Here is a 17,268-nt window from a genome sequence, read left to right on the forward strand (position 1 = left end):
TGCATAAAGGTACTGCTTTTTTATATTATTATTATTATTATTATTATTATTATTATTATTATTATTATTATTTATTTTTTTAAAAAATTTTATTAGTAGTAGCAGCAATCAAAAATACTGCTGAAACAATGTCACACACTTATTCACATCCAGCCTAGTCCAAATGAGGACTTTTCAGTACAAACCCAGGTGTACATTAATGGTTACGCTCATCTCTGGGTTTTTTTTTTTAAAAAAGAGGGAACGCCTGTGCCCTCCCTGTTATTACTGCTCAAAGCGAAAGATGACAGCGCTGTAGTGTCAGCATCCTGTCACAAGCTCGCTGTAAGAAAGAGGAACTTCTCCAGCCTACAACAGAGGAAACAGCTCTGCTTATCACTCTCTCCCTCTCTCTGCCAAACTCTCCTGCACAATGGTAAGAGTTCTTTCATCCTTTTCATTTTATGGTCTTCATCCAGGTTCGGAGTGGTTTCCAGCTGGCTAGGCAACTGTGTAGAACAAGTCTTCCGTGCGTGCAGTTGTTTTATACCGAGATTGTGCTGATGCTCGTTCGACTCAGGAAGCTGAGCCGTGTGTTTCTGCAGAGGGAGCTCTTCCTGCTTCACTCATCTAACGGACTCACTCCCTGTGCTCACACACACTCCTCTCCTCCTCAACTCTCAAACACAAAAAACAGCACCATTCAACTGATACTCAAGTTTTTCAGCCCTTCGTCTGGCTTAGGAGAGAGAGGGGGAAGGGTGTTGGCAGCGCACATGCATGATCTCTGGTGTTTTTTTGTTTTTGTTTTTTTTAAATGAAGAGGATGTGGGTTTGATCTTTAGCAATATGTAGAAAGCTTTTTTTTTTTTTCTAACCGATGTTTTCAAACAGTTAAATATGGTGTTTTATTCACAAAGTTAATGTCTGTTCACAACACAAAATAACCAGGACATACCAGTCGTCCCAGTCTTCTCTACCTCACATTCCAGGCGCCTCGGATGACATTAGACCCTAAGACACTGACACATTCTGCAAATGACCAAGGTGCTGCTGATTGACTGATGACGTGAGCTTGTGTATTTCTCTTTTCAGTCCAGTTCTTTGGTTGTCTGTGAGGTAGACGAGGCCCTGAAAGACAAGCTGAAGAAATTTCGTTTCCGGAAAGAGACCACCAACGCTGCCATTCTGAGTGAGTTCCACCTCCATGTGTCTGATTCTGACTGCGTTGGTCTACCAGGCGGCCTCGGCGTGTCTGATTCTGCCTGCTTTGGTCTGCGTGAGGCACAGATTTAGAGAACACACTCTCGCAATTCACACGTAGACTGCAGAGGGTTTACCTCTGCCTGTCGACATGGTTCAGGTAGAAGCATGAGTGTTTGCTCCTTTTGGAAAAGATTTTAACTGTTTATGTGGAGTGAATATCAAGTCGGCTCTAGCACACATTTAAAGATTACATCATAACAGCGCTGGATGCAGTGAGAAAATATGATCTTTTTTTTTGTATCATTACATCTGTACTTTATATAAGGAGTTTGGTGATGTCTGTGGTTCAGTGTTTACATGAGAAAGGTGTCTCTTTACTTCTTGAGCGTTTGCCTAAGAAAATGATCTCTTACACGACAGCTTTAGATAACGAGGCTGTAGACTTGTGTAGACCTGTGTATTCTGCATGTCTTGGAAGTCACTTTTGGATGAAAGCGTGTGCAAAATAAACGCATGTAAATGTGTATCTCTTTATTCTCTCAGTGAAGATAGACATGGAGAAGCAGCTGGTGATCCTGGAGGAGGAGTATGATGTGAGTTGTGGTCTTTTGAGTTTTTTCTTTTTGGTTTTAGTGTATGTAGTGTGTTGTCATCTTGGACCGGAGGTGTTATTGACCATGTGTGACTGTGAATTTCAGGATATCTCCCTGGACGACCTCAGGAACGAGCTGCCTGAGCGCCAGCCCAGATATCCTTTTCCTTATGGGAGGAGCAAATTCACACCTTTTCCTAAGTCCGTGAAACCATCCTCAGCTAGCTACCTCAGTGGTACATCTGTCCAATCTATATTAGTGTGTTGTACACCTCACAGTTATAACCAATCAGATCCTATCACCTGATAAACAGATCTACTCAGTATTCAGATTGTTCTGACTGCTGTCAGCTGTGTATCTGCTGTGAAAAGCTGATATTTAATGATGAGGCGGGGGGGGGGGGGGGTAGTCTGACCTGCCCCCACTGGACTGGTACATCCTGAAGTAGTGGAGCTGTAGAGTGGAGTCAAGGGACAATAGACACAACAAGTTTCCAAAACCGTGCTGTTGAACTGGCAGCATCCTGGAGATTTTCTCTCGTTTCAGCTGCTTAAAGAGAGTGAGGCTTAGCCTGAGGAGAATTCCACTTGTTTCTCTCTGTGTATCACGTCTTTAACAGTGCTCCACATATATTGTATACAGCTATAAATACGTCCACGCGGACGGGAGGGTGTCTTACCCTCTGTGCTTCATATTCTCCAGCCCAGTGGGTGAGTCAACCGTTCATACCTACACCCTTTGTTAAAAAACAAAAAACAAAACAAAATACAGGCAGTATACTCTGATATAATCGAAACACTGAAATTTCGAAAGTTGTTTCACGTCGAGAATGAGGTGAAAACTGTTATGCAAATCAGTTAAAATAAACTATTTAGATGTACGTTGAGTTTTCCCTCAGTGAAATCTAAAAGGTGGTGTTGATGCCCTGTGGATTGTTCTGGAACACAGTGCTCTTTAGACGTTGTCACACCCATCATCCTTCTATTTGACCTACCAAACCCAAACCTCATCTTTCTGTTTGACCTACCAAACCCAAACCTCATCCTTCTATTTGACCTACCAAACCCAAACCTCATCCTTCTGTTTGACCTACCAAACCCAAACCTCATCTTTCTGTTTGACCTACCAAACCCAAACCTCATCCTTCTGTTTGACCTACCAAACCCAAACCTCATCCTTCTGTTTGACCTACCAAACCCAAACCTCATCCTTCTGTTTGACCTACCAAACCCAAACCTCATCTTTCTGTTTGACCTATCAAACCCAAACCTCATCCTTCTGTTTGACCTACTAAACCCAAACCTCATCCTTCTGTTTGACCTACTAAACCCAAACCTCATCTTTCTGTTTCACCTACCAAACTCAAACCTCATCTTTCTGTTTGACCTACCAAACCCAAACTTCATCTTTCTGTTTGACCTACCAAACTCAAACCTCATCTTTCTGTTTGACCTACTAAACCCAAACCTCACCTTTCTGTTTGACCTACTAAACCCAAACCTCATCTTTCTGTTTGACCTACCAAACCCAAACCTCATCTTTCTGTTTGACCTACCAAACCCAAACCTCATCTTTCTGTTTGACCTACCAAACTCAAACCTCATCCTTCTGTTTGACCTACTAAACCCAAACCTCATCCTTCTATTTGACCTATCAAACCCAAACCTCATCTTTCTGTTTGACCTACCAAACCCAAACCTCATCTTTCTGTTTGACCTACCAAACCCAAACCTCATCTTTCTGTTTGACCTACTAAACCCAAACCTCATCCTTCTGTTTGACCTACCAAACTCAAACCTCATCCTTCTGTTTGACCTACCAAACCCCAACCTCATCCTTTTCTTTGCTGCTTTTAAGAATAATGACAGAAAACAGAAAAAAAAACATTTGCCAGTGTGTTGAAATGACATTTCAGTCGCGTGGATCAGTGAGTATAATAGTTGATTCTCTGCCATTCTGAGTTTTGTGATGAGTCAGTTTTTCTGATGAAGTGTAACAGTTGCGTAATGAACCAGTTTTTCTGATGAAGTGTAACGGTTGTGTAATGAACCAGTTTTTCTGATGGAGTGTAATGGTTTTGTAATGAAATTGTTGTTGTTGTTTTTTTTTTTGACAGGGTGTAAGCCGGAGCAACAGATGATGTACGCAGGCAGTAAGAACCGCCTGGTGCAGTCAGCAGAACTGACAAAGGTGTGGAGCTGCTCACTCACACAAACCTCACCCTAATCATCACAATAACTCCCCATAATGACCGTATATATGCGTGTGTTTGTATCTTGTGGGTTTCATTGATTCAAACTGCTTTTAAAACATAAATGACCCTGTTGGATATGTGCAGGTCAGCTGGAGCGCTACGGGGTGCTTTAAGTCTTAATTAAAGGTGGTAAACCTGTCGGTGCTGATACAGTACGATGTCTCTCTGTGTGTGCTCTCTCTGCAGGTGTTTGAGATTCGAAATGCAGATGACCTGTCAGAGGAATGGTTGAAAGACAAACTGTCTTTCTTCCGCTGAAAACTCTACCCTCCTGTACTAAAATGCAAAGCTGTACAAACTTGGGAAAACTGTGTGTAACCAGGACCTTTCTTTCTCTCGGTCTCTCTTTTTTTTTTTCTCTTTTTTGAGGCAAATTTTGCAATAAATAATCCGACGTAAGCTAACTCAGTGTGAAGTGTAATACATTAAAAAAAACAAACAAAAACAAAAAACAAAACTCTTTATGCCCCCAGCCTTTAACCTGGAGCCTTTATTCTGGATGAACGTGGCAATACCATGAGGACTGGTGCATGCCTCTCACGGTGAAAAACAGCACTATTAATCAAGCTGATCAAGTTCGCCGAGTTAGAACAACTCTCCGCCAATGCACTCATTCGATAACCTCACCCCCCCCCCCGCCCCCCCACCTCTCTGTATCACTTAGTCCATTTAGTGTTTAGTGTTTTACACCAGACTGACACAGACACCAGGGCAACCTCTACAAACCGACGTTTAGTCTTTATTTGTTTATTTACAGAGCTTACACGGTAACGAGACACGCTGAAAAACGCTGGGTTTACACGGACACTGCGCTTACAAAAGAACGGGCCACAGTGAAAGAGGGGAGGGGCCGTGAGGTGTGGGTTCAGGTGTGGTTCCGCTCCGTTTTCAGGGGAAGAGTGTGTGGCTGAGGTACGAGCCAGCAGAGAACCTGGCCCGTCTGGGCCTCACCAAACAACACTCTTATAGTCACCCTGTGTCTGCAGGATCTCTGTGTCTGCCAGTCACCCTGTGTCTGCAGGATCTCTGTGTCTTACAGTCACCCTGTGTCTGCAGGATCTCTGTGTCTTACAGTCACCCTGTGTCTGCAGGATCTCAGCACAGGAGGGATAAGAGCCGTCTTTAATGTGCTTTGTTCAAATCCACTAAAACGATGACTACTGAATTAAAAAAACAAACAAACAAACAAATTACCATCAGCTGGATATTTCTCCCCATAGTGGACAAGTCAGTTTATGTCATGACGCCAGAGATCTCATCTAGTTCAGTTCAGAAAGAGGGTGAGATCTGAGATAAAAATGTCAGGAAACAACAACAAAGATCCATTTCATAAGGATGGTGTATTGGTATTGGCATAGATTTCATTCAGTGGATCTGCTCAGTGTGAAGTGCACCAGGCCTTTTTAAACAGAGCTGAGAAACAGCTGGACTTCAGAGGCCTGTACAACTCGTTTGTTTTTTTGTATTTGAGTTCCTCCTCCTGAGCGTTGCAAGAGCTCACACGAGGACGATAAACAGGGACTCGACAAAATCCAGCCGCAGCCGAAGAAAAAAACAAAACCCCAAAACATTCAGAAGAACTGCAGCTCTGGGGCACTCCGGTGAAAGCCAGCGTCTGGCTACAAGCCCCAAAGGTTCTGTTATGACATCACTGGCCCCTCCTTCTTTCTCTCTCTCTCTCTCTCTCTCACACACACACACACAAAATGCATTTGGCCAATCGGAGCTTGCTGCAAGGTTTAAAGAGATCCAAATGTCAATTTTTGAGTTTTACAAAAACAAAACAAAACAAAAAAAACATTTAGTGGAGGAACAGGAGATACAATTTGAGATGGAAAGTGTTCAATTTAAACCAATTCGGAAGAAACATAACTCTGTCTTTAAAAACGAGCGCGGTTAGACTGGGAAAGATCAGTGAGCGAGACAAAGGCGCGTTCCCTGGCCTCTCATTCGCTGTCGCTGCCGTCACTCGAGTCCGAGGCCCTATCGCTGCCGCTCTGCTGTCCTGCGTCAGAGTGATCGCTGCTGCTGTGGGCGGGAGTTCCGCTGCCGCTCCTCCTGCCTCTGTCGCCGTCCTCATCCTCGCTGCCGCTGCCTTCCTCCTCCCCGCTGCTCCGCCCGCTGCTCCGCCCGCCGTTCTTCTGCTCGTCTTCATCGCTGTCGTCGTCGCTGCCGAAGATCTCCTCCTCGTCGCGAATCTTCCTCTCCTCTCCGCTTTCACTCCCGCTGGCGCTGGCCTTCCTCCTGCGCGGTTTACCTCCCTCCTCCTCCTCCTCGTCATCTTCATCCTCCTCACCGCTGCCGCGCCTGTCCCCGTCCTCGTCGCGGTCAGACTCGCTGCCCGAGTTATCGCTGTCGCTGCCCTTGTCTTTCTCATCGCCTGGAACACAAACACACACACGTTAAAATTTATATACACTGAGATGTCACTTTCACTACCCTTCTCCCTTTTATCGCCTGAAACGCATGCGCACACACACACACACACACACACACACACACACACACACACACACACACTCACTCACACACTCACTCACACACAGCAGTAGAAGTAATGACAGCAGTTATAGCTGTAATAGCAAAGAAGGCAATAACAATAAAGTCAACAGTGTTAGTAGCATTGGACAACAGAAATAACACCAGCAGTATCACCAGCAGCACATGAAATAGCAGTAGTAACAGTAACAACAGTAGTTGCCATTGTAAAAATGAAAGTTGTTGCTATGGTAACAGAATAAGAACAGAAGCAAACACAACAGTAGCAGTTCTAGCAATAGAGCGGTGAGAAAAGTAGCCATAGTTACAAAGTAATAAGACCAGTGGCCGTAGCAACAGATCAGTGAGAGCAGTAGCTATAGTAACAGGTAGCTCTAGTAACAGGGTTGAGCAGTAGGAGTTAGGGGTCTGACCAGAGTCCTGGGTGTCTTTGTCCAGATCCAGATCTTCCTCCTCATCCTCAGGCTCATGGTTCTCCAGCTGAGCCTTACGGGCCTCCTGTAGAACAGAGAACCGAGAAACCATCAGAACACACACAGACACACACACACACACACACACAGTGAGCTTTATGAGCCACCAGTACAACAGACACACACCCACACCCATCCCCTGGCACAGACAGAAGTGTTGACACACGCTGCTACAGTGTGACCCAGACTAAAAGGTCAGGAAAACAGTGAAGAGAGAACACCCCCCCCCCACCCCCCTCACCCCCCCAGTCTCACCTGAGCCTCCAGTTCTTTCTCATTCATCTCTCTGTGTTTACACACCAGCACCGCGTTAGTGGTGGACTGGGCTCCAGCCTTAGCACGCCTCTTACTCAGACGCACTCTGTCACACACACACACACAGATAGAGAACATGAGTCACAATAAAACCCAGTCAACACAATCAGAAATATCTCCAAAGGCTACACTTTACTAACACAAATAGCAGGTTTGTAGTGAATGGTAACTTTGCAGCAATGTTTACCAGTTACGTAACTTAAGAGACAGGGGGCTGCATTTCTACTGTGATGTAATGAGCCATTCAGTGCATCAATCTCAAACGTATTCTTAAGACCTTTTCAATCACAGTGGTTTCTCACTGGACATTCGGAGAGGAATAAAGTTTCACATTTAAAATAGTTCTTAAGCTGAGATCTGCGACAGAGTCCATTAAACATTTCAACATCAGACTGGGCATATATTTCATAGCAGTCTCCTACTGTTAGAAAGCAGCCTGGTCTGTTTTTAGTATGTGACATATTCAAAGAGACCTATTCACTGTTCTTAGGTCATCATTCATAAATGCCTTCTCTCTCAGAACCTTAGGGACACTCCAGAACACTTCTTAGAACACCTCAGAGTTCTAAGAATGTTCTTGGAACGTCAGAGTACTTGAGTGTGGAGAGGCAGTCACCTGGTCTCCAGTTCGTTGTAGTAAACACCATCCCCGTCTCTGAAGATGAAGAAGTAATTCTCCTCATAGCCTTTACTGGCCTTGTTCTTCACATTCCAGTTGTACTCTCTGGCTATCTTGTAGTCATACCTATGAGAAAACACAAAGACATTACGCTGTATCACCCTGTCCTGATTTTCTCCTGCATAGACGGCCTGACGTCTTCTTGGACCAGACCGGTGTGAGTTTGCCCTTTCGGCTGGGTCTCTGATCTGATCTGGTTGTGACTGTTGTTCTGATTATTATTGTGTGTGTCAAGTGACTCAGTGACAGTACAGTTGTTTGTGGAGAAAATGGACTCTGTTGTTATGATTATTTTTACTCATGCTTAACCATCGGCGTAGAAACTGCATGTACCTTCAGTAATCCTTACACTGTGTACACGACACTTCCCAACCCGCTGTGCAAACATGTGTGTGTATGTGTGCACTAACACTGTATCGCTGTGAACGCTGTGTTAGGGTTTATTACACATGGACATGGGTGTGATCTACAGTGTGTGTGTGTGTGTGTGTGTGTGTGTATGTGTGTTATAGTAAATCTGTGTCTGGGTTGACATTCAAGGTTCTTACACTTCTTCAGGCATGTAATCCAAATCTTCCTCCTGATCTCTCTTGCGCTTACGCAGTGTTTCCTCATTGGGCAGGAAATACGCCACAAACTGGTTTCCTTCCTCATCCATCATACCCCTGTACACACACAACACTCATTATTCACACAGCAACAGACAGATCAGTCAAAACCGTTTATCGTTTACTGGGTTTTCTGTGTGTGTGTGTGTGAGAGTGTGTGTGTGTGTGTGTGTGTGTGTGTGTGTGAGAGTGTGTGTGTGTATGCGTGTGAGTGAGTGTGCGTGTGTGTGTGTGTGAGTGTGCGTGTGCGTGAGTGTGTGTGTGTAACACTGTAATACAGGCACGGAGATTCTCTGAGAGAAGCTCTAACATACTCCTCACATGTTCCCAAAACGCTCCGACTCACCGGATCATAGCCTGTGACATCATATCCACAGCTGCTCCCCCGGACACGTCTTTGGGTGCAGGGTCAGAGTCAAAGATGACCTGGGCACAGGGGTTAATCCACATCTGGGGAGAGAGAGAGAGAGAGAATTGTTTAGATTAATATGCCAACGCTGTTTACACGTGACTGAAAGTGAACAGTCACTGTAGACCACTGACACCCTGAGCACAGACAGTGCAGAGGAGAGGGAGCAGGTGAGGGGTGTCTGGCCTGGGCAGGTGAGGGGTGTCTGGCCTGGGCAGGTAAGGCTGAGATTTACCTTAAAGTCAGGGAAGACAGGCAGTACCTCCACGGGCGTGACCCTGGGTTTGCTGTAGTGCTGAGTTATCTAAACAGAGAACAGAAGAGCATGAGTTAGCTGTTCCTTCACTCACACACACCATTCATTCATTCACCCGCTGAAAACGCTTTCATGCTTATGCTGCTATCAGCCACTGGTCAGAGCGTGTGACTGTCTGTGTGAAAGTCACCGTGTAGTGTTCATGTGAGAGCTCTATGGCCCAGCACTGTGCGTGGCCTCTGTTCACTGCCTGGCTGTGGTACTGATGTCAGCGTCTGAGCGCAGGGCTGGGAGTGAGTGTGTGTGTGTTTAGGCTGTGAGTATGGTATAGAGTGACTGTGTGTGTGTGTGTGTGTGTGTTTGTGCGTGTGTTTAGGCTGTGAGTATGGTATAGAGTGACTGTGTGTGTGTTTGTGCGTGTGTTTAGGCTGTGAGTATGGTATAGAGTGACTGTGTGTGTGTGTGTGTAGGCTGTGAGTATGGTATAGAGTGACTGTGTGTGTGTGTGTGTGTGTGTAGGCTGTGAGTATGGTGTAGCGTGACTGTGTGTGTGTGTGTTTAGGCTGTGAGTATGGTATAGAGTGACTGTGTGTGTGTGTGTGTTTAGGCTGTGAGTATGGTAATAGAGTGACTGTGTGTGTGTGTGTGTTTAGGCTGTGAGTATGGTATAGAGTGACTGTGTGTGTGTGTGTGTTTAGGCTGTGAGTATGGTATAGAGTGACTGTGTGTGTGTGTGTTTAGGCTGTGAGTATGGTGTAGCGTGACTGTGTGTGTGTGTGTGTGTAGGCTGTGAGTATGGTATAGAGTGACTGTGTGTGTGTGTGTGTGTGTGTGTTTAGGCTGTGAGTATGGTGTAGAGTGACTGTGTGTGTGTGTGTGTGTAGGCTGTGAGTATGGTATAGAGCGACTGTGTGTGTGTGTGTGTTTAGGCTGTGAGTATGGTATAGAGTGACTGTGTGTGTGTGTGTGTTTAGGCTGTGAGTATGGTGTAGCGTGACTGTGTGTGTGTGTGTGTGTGTTTAGGCTGTGAGTATGGTATAGAGTGACTGTGTGTGTGTGTGTGTGTGTTTAGGCTGTGAGTATGGTATAGAGTGACTGTGTGTGTGTGTGTGTTTAGGCTGTGAGTATGGTGTAGCGTGACTGTGTGTGTGTGTGTGTGTGTGTGTGTGTGTGTAGGCTGTGAGTATGGTGTAGCGTGACTGTGTGTGTGTGTGTGTGTGTGTGTGTGTGTGTGTAGGCTGTGAGTATGGTGTAGCGTGTATTCCCACCGATTTCTGGGCGTCTTCAAATGTCTTCTCAATGGCGGCGATCTGACTGTCTCTGTCCTTGTAGATCTCCTCCTCAGTGAACTGCTGTTTCACCGACACGCCGATCCTACGCACGCGGACACGCACACGCACACACACACACACACACACGCACACACACACACACGCACACGCGCACGCACACAACACATTATGGAAATGTCTTGCTGCATAAATCACACTTCCAAATCTCTTGTTAATGTGTGTACATGTATGTAGGTGTGTGTGTGTGTGTGTGCATGTGAGCGTGTGCTTTGGTTCCAAATGGTGGCACTCACTTGACTTCCACTTTCTCGTTGGAAACGCCATAACGGTTGAACTCAGTGGAAATGTACTCCGTTTTCCTCATCCAGGGCACAACTTTGGCATGCTGCTGAGACCTGTACACGAACGCAACCAAAAAACTTTACTCCACACGCGTGTTAACCCAGTCACGCAGGTTCCCTGATTACACTGACGACCCAATCACAGCATTTGATTAAGACAGCACTGCCAAGGCCCAGATACTGAAGGCCAGAGACCAGCTGTGTTTGAGCCTCAACACATAACCATAGATTCATCTCTACCTGTCACACAGGTGTGTACATCTCTCAACCAATCAGAGATACGCGGTGGATGGCAGAGACAAAAAACTTGACTAGAGGACTCGGAACCTGGGGGGTGGGGCCAGGTCGTAGAGGGAGGGGCCAGGTCGTAGAGGGAGGGGCCAGGGGACTCTTACCTCTTAGAGCTGGACGGTGCCTGGATTTCCTCCTCCAGCAGCTTCTCATCAGCTGGATCCAAAAGAACTGCAAACAGACACACTCAGCTCAAACACAGGGTTCACACACACTTTACTAAGCATGAAAAACAAAAGCAGTGTATTTAATTACTGTTCTGTTTGATATGTGTTTATATGAGTGTAGGGACATGTGTGAGTCTGAGTATGTATGAGTGAGGGGGACAGAGAGAGAGAGAGAGAGAGAGAGAGAGAGAGAGAGAGAGAGAGAGAGAGAGAGAGAGAGAGAGGGAGAGGGAGAGGGAGAGAGAGAGGGAGGGAGAGAGAGAGAGAGAGGGACTCACTGTTGGGGTCTATGCGATATGTGTCTGGGTTGATGAGATCGATGGTCACTCCCAGGTCTGGCTCTGTTAACAGCTCATGTTTGTGCTGTTTCTCCAGTGACGTTGCCTTGTACTGCACAAACCTATCGCAAAAGAAAAATAAACAAACAAACAAACTTACAAACATTCACCAACAATTCCTAAAACCCTCCCATTAAATCTGCAATTTCATTTCCACCAGAAATTACTTTATACAGCGAAGAACAACTCACGGTTGGATCTCTGTTCCAAGGTTATACAGGCATACAGCAGTACCGCAAAATGTACATGTCTTTAAACGCATGAAAATGCGCTGACTTATCTTTATGCCAATACATTACACACAGAGTGTAGGACCACATCAATATTATACCATACAAAACCTCTGAACACAGCAGACTTACCTGTGCTAATCAACGGGGTGTGTGATTAACATATGAACATAACAGATTGACCTGTGCTAATCAAACTGGTGTATGACAAACAGGTGAACATAATAGATAAACGTGTGGATGTTACAGTAACAGGTTTACCTGTGTTGGTCAAACGGGTATGTGATAAATGTATGGGTGTTACAGTAACAGGTTTACCTGTGTTGGTCAAAGGGGTATGTGATAAATGTATGGGTGTTACAGTAACAGGTTTACCTGTGTTGGTCAAAGGGGTATGTGATAAACTTCGGGTCAAAGGGGATGTCAGGGAGACTGTTGCAGTATTTCACACGACAGACGACACCAGACCTGTGAACATCAAAACCACAGACAGTCAACAGACACGAGACAACTTTCACCTGTAGCTGTCATCACGCGCACAGCAGCTTTTCTGGATGATGATAATAATGGTAATGACGATGAAGATGATAACGAGCCTACCTCTCCGGGATAGTTCTGTGGGTAGAACTCCTGCGGGACAAAGCAGATCAGGACGTTGAAACAATTTTGATTGAGCTTGTTTAACATGTTTGTACCGCAGGATAAACTGCACACTTTACTGCTTCCCACACAGGCTAGATGTACTAACAGACTTCTCTCCGGATCTGCGCGGCGGTGCAAGCAGCATGCTAATTTACCCAAACAAATACGTGCTTGCCCGCCTTTCCGCTACCAATCAAACCGTAATCAAATGCCAGGCTTGAGTGAATCTGTATCTGAAATACTTGAATGACGAGGTCGTGTCCCCAATAGTCATGCATCGTGACTTTTCCTTGTGTTCTTTCTGGCTAAACTTCGAACTCCTAATGTACTAAAATTCGATTACTTATTAGGAGAGGAAATTCACAAAAACCGGGCACTGAAGATTAGGACGAGACAATGAAGTCAAATACCACACGCTAGCCCGCATCTTTATCTCATTAATTTCAGTTAGCAATCGCCGACATCAACGCACTTAGCACCAGCCACTGACAACATAATACGCCTGTAAACAGGCCTTCGGTTTTGCATTCGCCAGTGACGTCTTATCACCGACTACAAGTACTTGGCTCTATGTTGCAAATGAACGTTAAAATTCAGCCGGTCGTCTTCCTTACTTTAAAGTGCTAAACATGGAAAACAACAACATACACCTATTACAACATAACTCATTCGTTTGTACCTGTGGCCGTCCTCGCGCTGTGCTTGAGTTTGGATGGTTGGAGCCATCTTCAGTGCTGCTCAAATGCACTACAAAAAGGTTTCTAGCGACTCTAGTCCCGCAGAAGCTGTATCCCAGGCACGTAAATTAGACAATCAAAGTGAAACACAAGAATAAAATGTTTAACCTAAGAACGAAATAGTTGCGAATGTGCGGGGTTTACACTATCTACCCGCCTCCTCTTTCTGACCACACATTCCGTAAGGACCCCTCTTCTGCCTTAGGTGGCTGAGCTAACTGCCTGATAATTCAATGCAGGACCCGAAAACCGAATTGAACTCTAAAGATAAAGATGCAAATTCTAATGAACAACCAAGGAATTCTATACAATTATGGTGGTCGCAAACATAAATTTATATGAAGTTCCCTCGACGTGCTTGTGTGCCAGACTACAAGTACATTTGTTTTAACTACGTCTGTTGCGCCATCGCGTGCTTTTTACGACACTGTAAATGTTTGCGCGCCCTTCCAAGCAAAATTAACCCAACAATGTTTCGACAAACAAACAAAAACATGCGGGGCCGTTGTTTATTCGCCTGGGGTACTTTGTTGGCTTGTCATACAGTTTCCAACCAAGTGCGACACAAAGTAGAATGTAAATGAATGAACTGAGCCAATCAACTTGTCGAGAACTCTGCAAAACAAACCAGAATCAACTTTATTGCTCGAGGAGAGAGGAAAAAACAAACAGAAATTGGTGAAACACCAGAAGTTTTTTTTTTTAAGAGTCTACAATGAAAATGAAAATGTCAAACCCTGTGTAAATGTAGGGAAAGCAAAAATGTGTAGACCACAGTTCAGATTGATTAGACAGTCATGCCGCATGGATATTCATGTACATAAATTTCGCGTCAGCTGCGAAGCCCCGGTAATCAATGACTGGCGCCGCTCCATCCAGTTTGAGTGTACATCATATTTAAACATTTCTGGGTAAATATTTAAATATTAAAATATTCATTCACCTTCAATGCCATCACACCAATCAACCAAAAGATAATCCACAGAACCTAAACTTACAAAATTCAAATGCATAACTAAGAAAAACTGCCAGCAATTTCTAAGGGTTCATCACACGACAGGTATGAGTCATTGCACAAATGACAGACATCAGAGTCGCTGAATGGGCAGAAATCATCCTGACCCACAGTGGCGTTCCAAAGAAATGCTATTTGTTGAGGGATCTCCAGACCAAATCATGACACCAAACAAAATATGACAAATAATAGCTTATGTCTGCCCCCTGAACAGATACCTGCAGTACCAAAATCCCCATTAGTGATCACCTGACACACACACACATACACCCATGCTCACACTCTGTCTTTCCCTCTCTTGCACACGCGCGTGCGCGCTCTCTCACACTCACACACACACACACACACACACAGAAGGACAAAATGCAGCAGGGGACTAAGTGATGTTGCACAGACAGCTGAAAAAATGTAGAATATTTGCTGTGTCATAACTGACCACCGTTTTCATAAATGATGAACAGATGAAGTATTAGAAACAGAGTGGAAATATGTGTGTGAGTGTATGCACTGAAGCTTAAGACTGGTTTTCCTATACAGCTGCATGGCTTTTGGGGCTGAGTTGACATTAATAAAAAAAGAAAAAAAAAGAAAAAAAAAGGTTTCTATGGAAACATTACAGTCAGTTCAGGGTTACAGGCACCTCAGCCCCTAGGTCTCAGCACAAAGAAAGCCACTCTAATCCTTCTGCTAAACCACACCACATCAAAAACCCCCTCCTCATGCACTCAGTCCCGTCCGTGTCTAAAACCCCTTCCTACAGGAAGGATGCTTCACAAGCTCTGGGTGGTCTGATTTTTTTCCTTTTCTTTTCTCTCTTTTTTTTATTTTACAGAATTGTTAGCCACAAATGCATTGACTCCCCAACTTTATCCTCTTCAGTTTGGTCCACTTGGCAATATTCCCAGCCCTCTGGTTATCTCAACCTCAGGTCTGCATGTTTCCAGAACTCTCTGCCCTGAAAAGAAACATAAATACGCACTGTTTACGTACGGGTTGCCACGCAACCGTCATCCAGGGCCGATTCAGGACCACAGTGTCTAAACCACTCTGAGTACTTCTATCATTACTTGTGATTTCAGTCTTTGATGAGCAGCATTGATCTGAATGTCAAGAGTTGTTGGGGATGTTATTTAATGTTACTTAATGGATAAAGTGGATAACAGGTGACTTCCTACAGGCTCATAAAACGACAGTTAAAATAAGACTCTTACCTGCTCCACATGTAGAACATTTGACCAGGATCATCAGCAAACACCCTGTAGAATTAAAAAACAAACAAACAAACAAACAAATAAACATCCTCAGAAGCTCCTTAGGTCCCACAACTAAACATAAGCTTTATCAGTTCAGTATATGTTCTGTCTTCCATGGTTGTCACGTCTTTACTGAGCTCTGCAAAAACCTTTCTCTGTCGATTATGAACGAGAGGTTCTGAGCTCTGTAAAAACCTCTCTCACTCGTTTATGAATGAGAGAGGACATAATTGAGAGCGAGTGAAGTCCCGAGGAACACGTCAGTACGCTCCCCTGAGCAAAGCACATAAAATAAAATAAAATAAAGTAAAATAAAACAAAAAACTAACATGAAAACAACAGCAAAAATATGCAGGTGAATAAATAGCTGGATAAATGAGTCAAACTCACCCATCACCCCAGTGGTAGAAGGCTCTATCCTGGTAGAAGATACAGAGGAAGAGCCACACACTGATGGTCTCCACCCAGAAGATGACAAAAAGAAACCAGAGGGAGGAGAGAAGAAGTTCGCACACCATACTTAGGCCTACAGAGAGAGAGAGAGAGAGAGAGAGAATGAGTATATCACAACACAAGTCCTAAAAAAAGGTTTTATACATTATCTATTCGACCATCCACACATGCCAAGGCTGCGGTCCAGTGGTACACGGGGAATTCGCAGTTTACGGGCGGTATGTTGGTCAGCAATAAAAGTCTAGAAGACATTTGCGACGTCTTGCATAGCTCCCTGTAGGCGTTTACTTAAAATTCAATATGAGGCAAAAAGGCTTACGCATTTTCCGAATAAACACAAGACACAGTGACATCTACTACACTTTTTCTGTTTACTGTATCTAAACACATCATATCTGTGAGCTAGCAGAAATTAGCCATGTGTCTAACATACTGTTCGACACATACTGTTCGTACATACTGTTCGACCCGTGTCCGCCAAAGTTGTTCAGGACTACTAACGACAAGTCGATTTTTGAGTCTTACCGTTTTTGTTGAGAGCCTCAGAAAATGGGTATATTTTAGCCAAGCAGTAGGTGAATTCCCGAGGTTTCGAAACTGCTGCTTTAAGTAAGTACTGACCAAAAATCAAAGTTAGCTAAATTAGAGCGCTAGCTAGCTTGGTAGTTGTTTCTATGAAGAAACAAGGATCATCTCATTGCTAGCTAATTAGCTACTGAAGTAGAGAGTTAGTGAACCCCTCTGTACAGTTAGTTATCTCAACGGGCAACAGCACATTTTTATAATATTCATAGAGTACTTGCGTTCTCTCCTCAACAACAAAGCAAATGTCTAAAACGGAAACCACCACATACATTCAATTTACAGCATTATCACGTAACACAGACTGCTAGTTGATAAAACAAAAACAATGCTTCTTCTTCATCCACTTCCCAAATGATCTATCGATGGAGTTGGGCGCTTTATCGCCCCTAAGAGGTTGGGTGGCTGGCTTTCATAAATCCATCATTTTTTTCTTCCAGAAATGCACACAACTTTCCCAGGTTTTGGGCGCATTAAAAGGAAATTGGTCAGTGTAACACGTATACATTTATTGTCCATTGAAGAGCAAAACTTGATATGAAGAAGATGCTTCATGTACCAAACGTTGATGCTTCATGTACCAAACGTTGATCAATACGGCAGGGCCGAGGCGAATGTGCCGTCGTTCTCCTCCAAGCGACAGAGGGCGGAATGAC

At 44.4% G+C, this 17,268-nt stretch overlaps 2 protein-coding genes and 1 long non-coding RNA gene across 3 annotated transcripts; 1 reads left to right on the top strand and 2 right to left on the bottom strand.

Moving 5' to 3' along the window:
• The first annotated feature begins 393 nt into the window (after window positions 1-393).
• Window positions 394-4,378, top strand: gmfg (glia maturation factor, gamma). Its single transcript, XM_030777792.1, has 7 exons — window positions 394-415; window positions 1,075-1,171; window positions 1,729-1,778; window positions 1,884-1,933; window positions 2,406-2,488; window positions 3,895-3,968; window positions 4,219-4,378. Exons 1-7 carry the CDS (start codon window positions 413-415, stop codon window positions 4,288-4,290), a joined length of 429 nt encoding a protein of 142 aa, XP_030633652.1. The 5' UTR covers window positions 394-412; the 3' UTR covers window positions 4,291-4,378.
• Window positions 4,379-4,763: 385 nt separating this feature from the next.
• Window positions 4,764-13,449, bottom strand: paf1 (PAF1 homolog, Paf1/RNA polymerase II complex component). The gene is made up of 14 exons (XM_030777873.1): window positions 13,252-13,449; window positions 12,531-12,560; window positions 12,306-12,398; window positions 11,641-11,762; window positions 11,300-11,366; window positions 10,857-10,958; window positions 10,540-10,645; window positions 9,251-9,319; window positions 8,953-9,056; window positions 8,547-8,663; window positions 7,936-8,064; window positions 7,260-7,365; window positions 6,945-7,029; window positions 4,764-6,412 (listed from the first exon to the last, which is right to left on the bottom strand). Exons 1-14 carry the CDS (start codon window positions 13,296-13,298, stop codon window positions 5,979-5,981), a joined length of 1,611 nt encoding a protein of 536 aa, XP_030633733.1. The 5' UTR covers window positions 13,299-13,449; the 3' UTR covers window positions 4,764-5,978.
• Window positions 13,450-14,209: 760 nt separating this feature from the next.
• Window positions 14,210-16,932, bottom strand: LOC115814744 (uncharacterized). Its single transcript, XR_004025391.1, has 4 exons — window positions 16,556-16,932; window positions 15,968-16,103; window positions 15,536-15,580; window positions 14,210-15,279 (listed from the first exon to the last, which is right to left on the bottom strand). It is a non-coding gene; the product is annotated as an uncharacterized LOC115814744 (long non-coding RNA).
• Between the last annotated feature and the right edge of the window lie 336 nt (window positions 16,933-17,268).

Source organism: Chanos chanos, chromosome 6, assembly GCF_902362185.1.
Source record: "Chanos chanos chromosome 6, fChaCha1.1, whole genome shotgun sequence".
Lineage (NCBI taxonomy): Eukaryota > Metazoa > Chordata > Actinopteri > Gonorynchiformes > Chanidae > Chanos > Chanos chanos.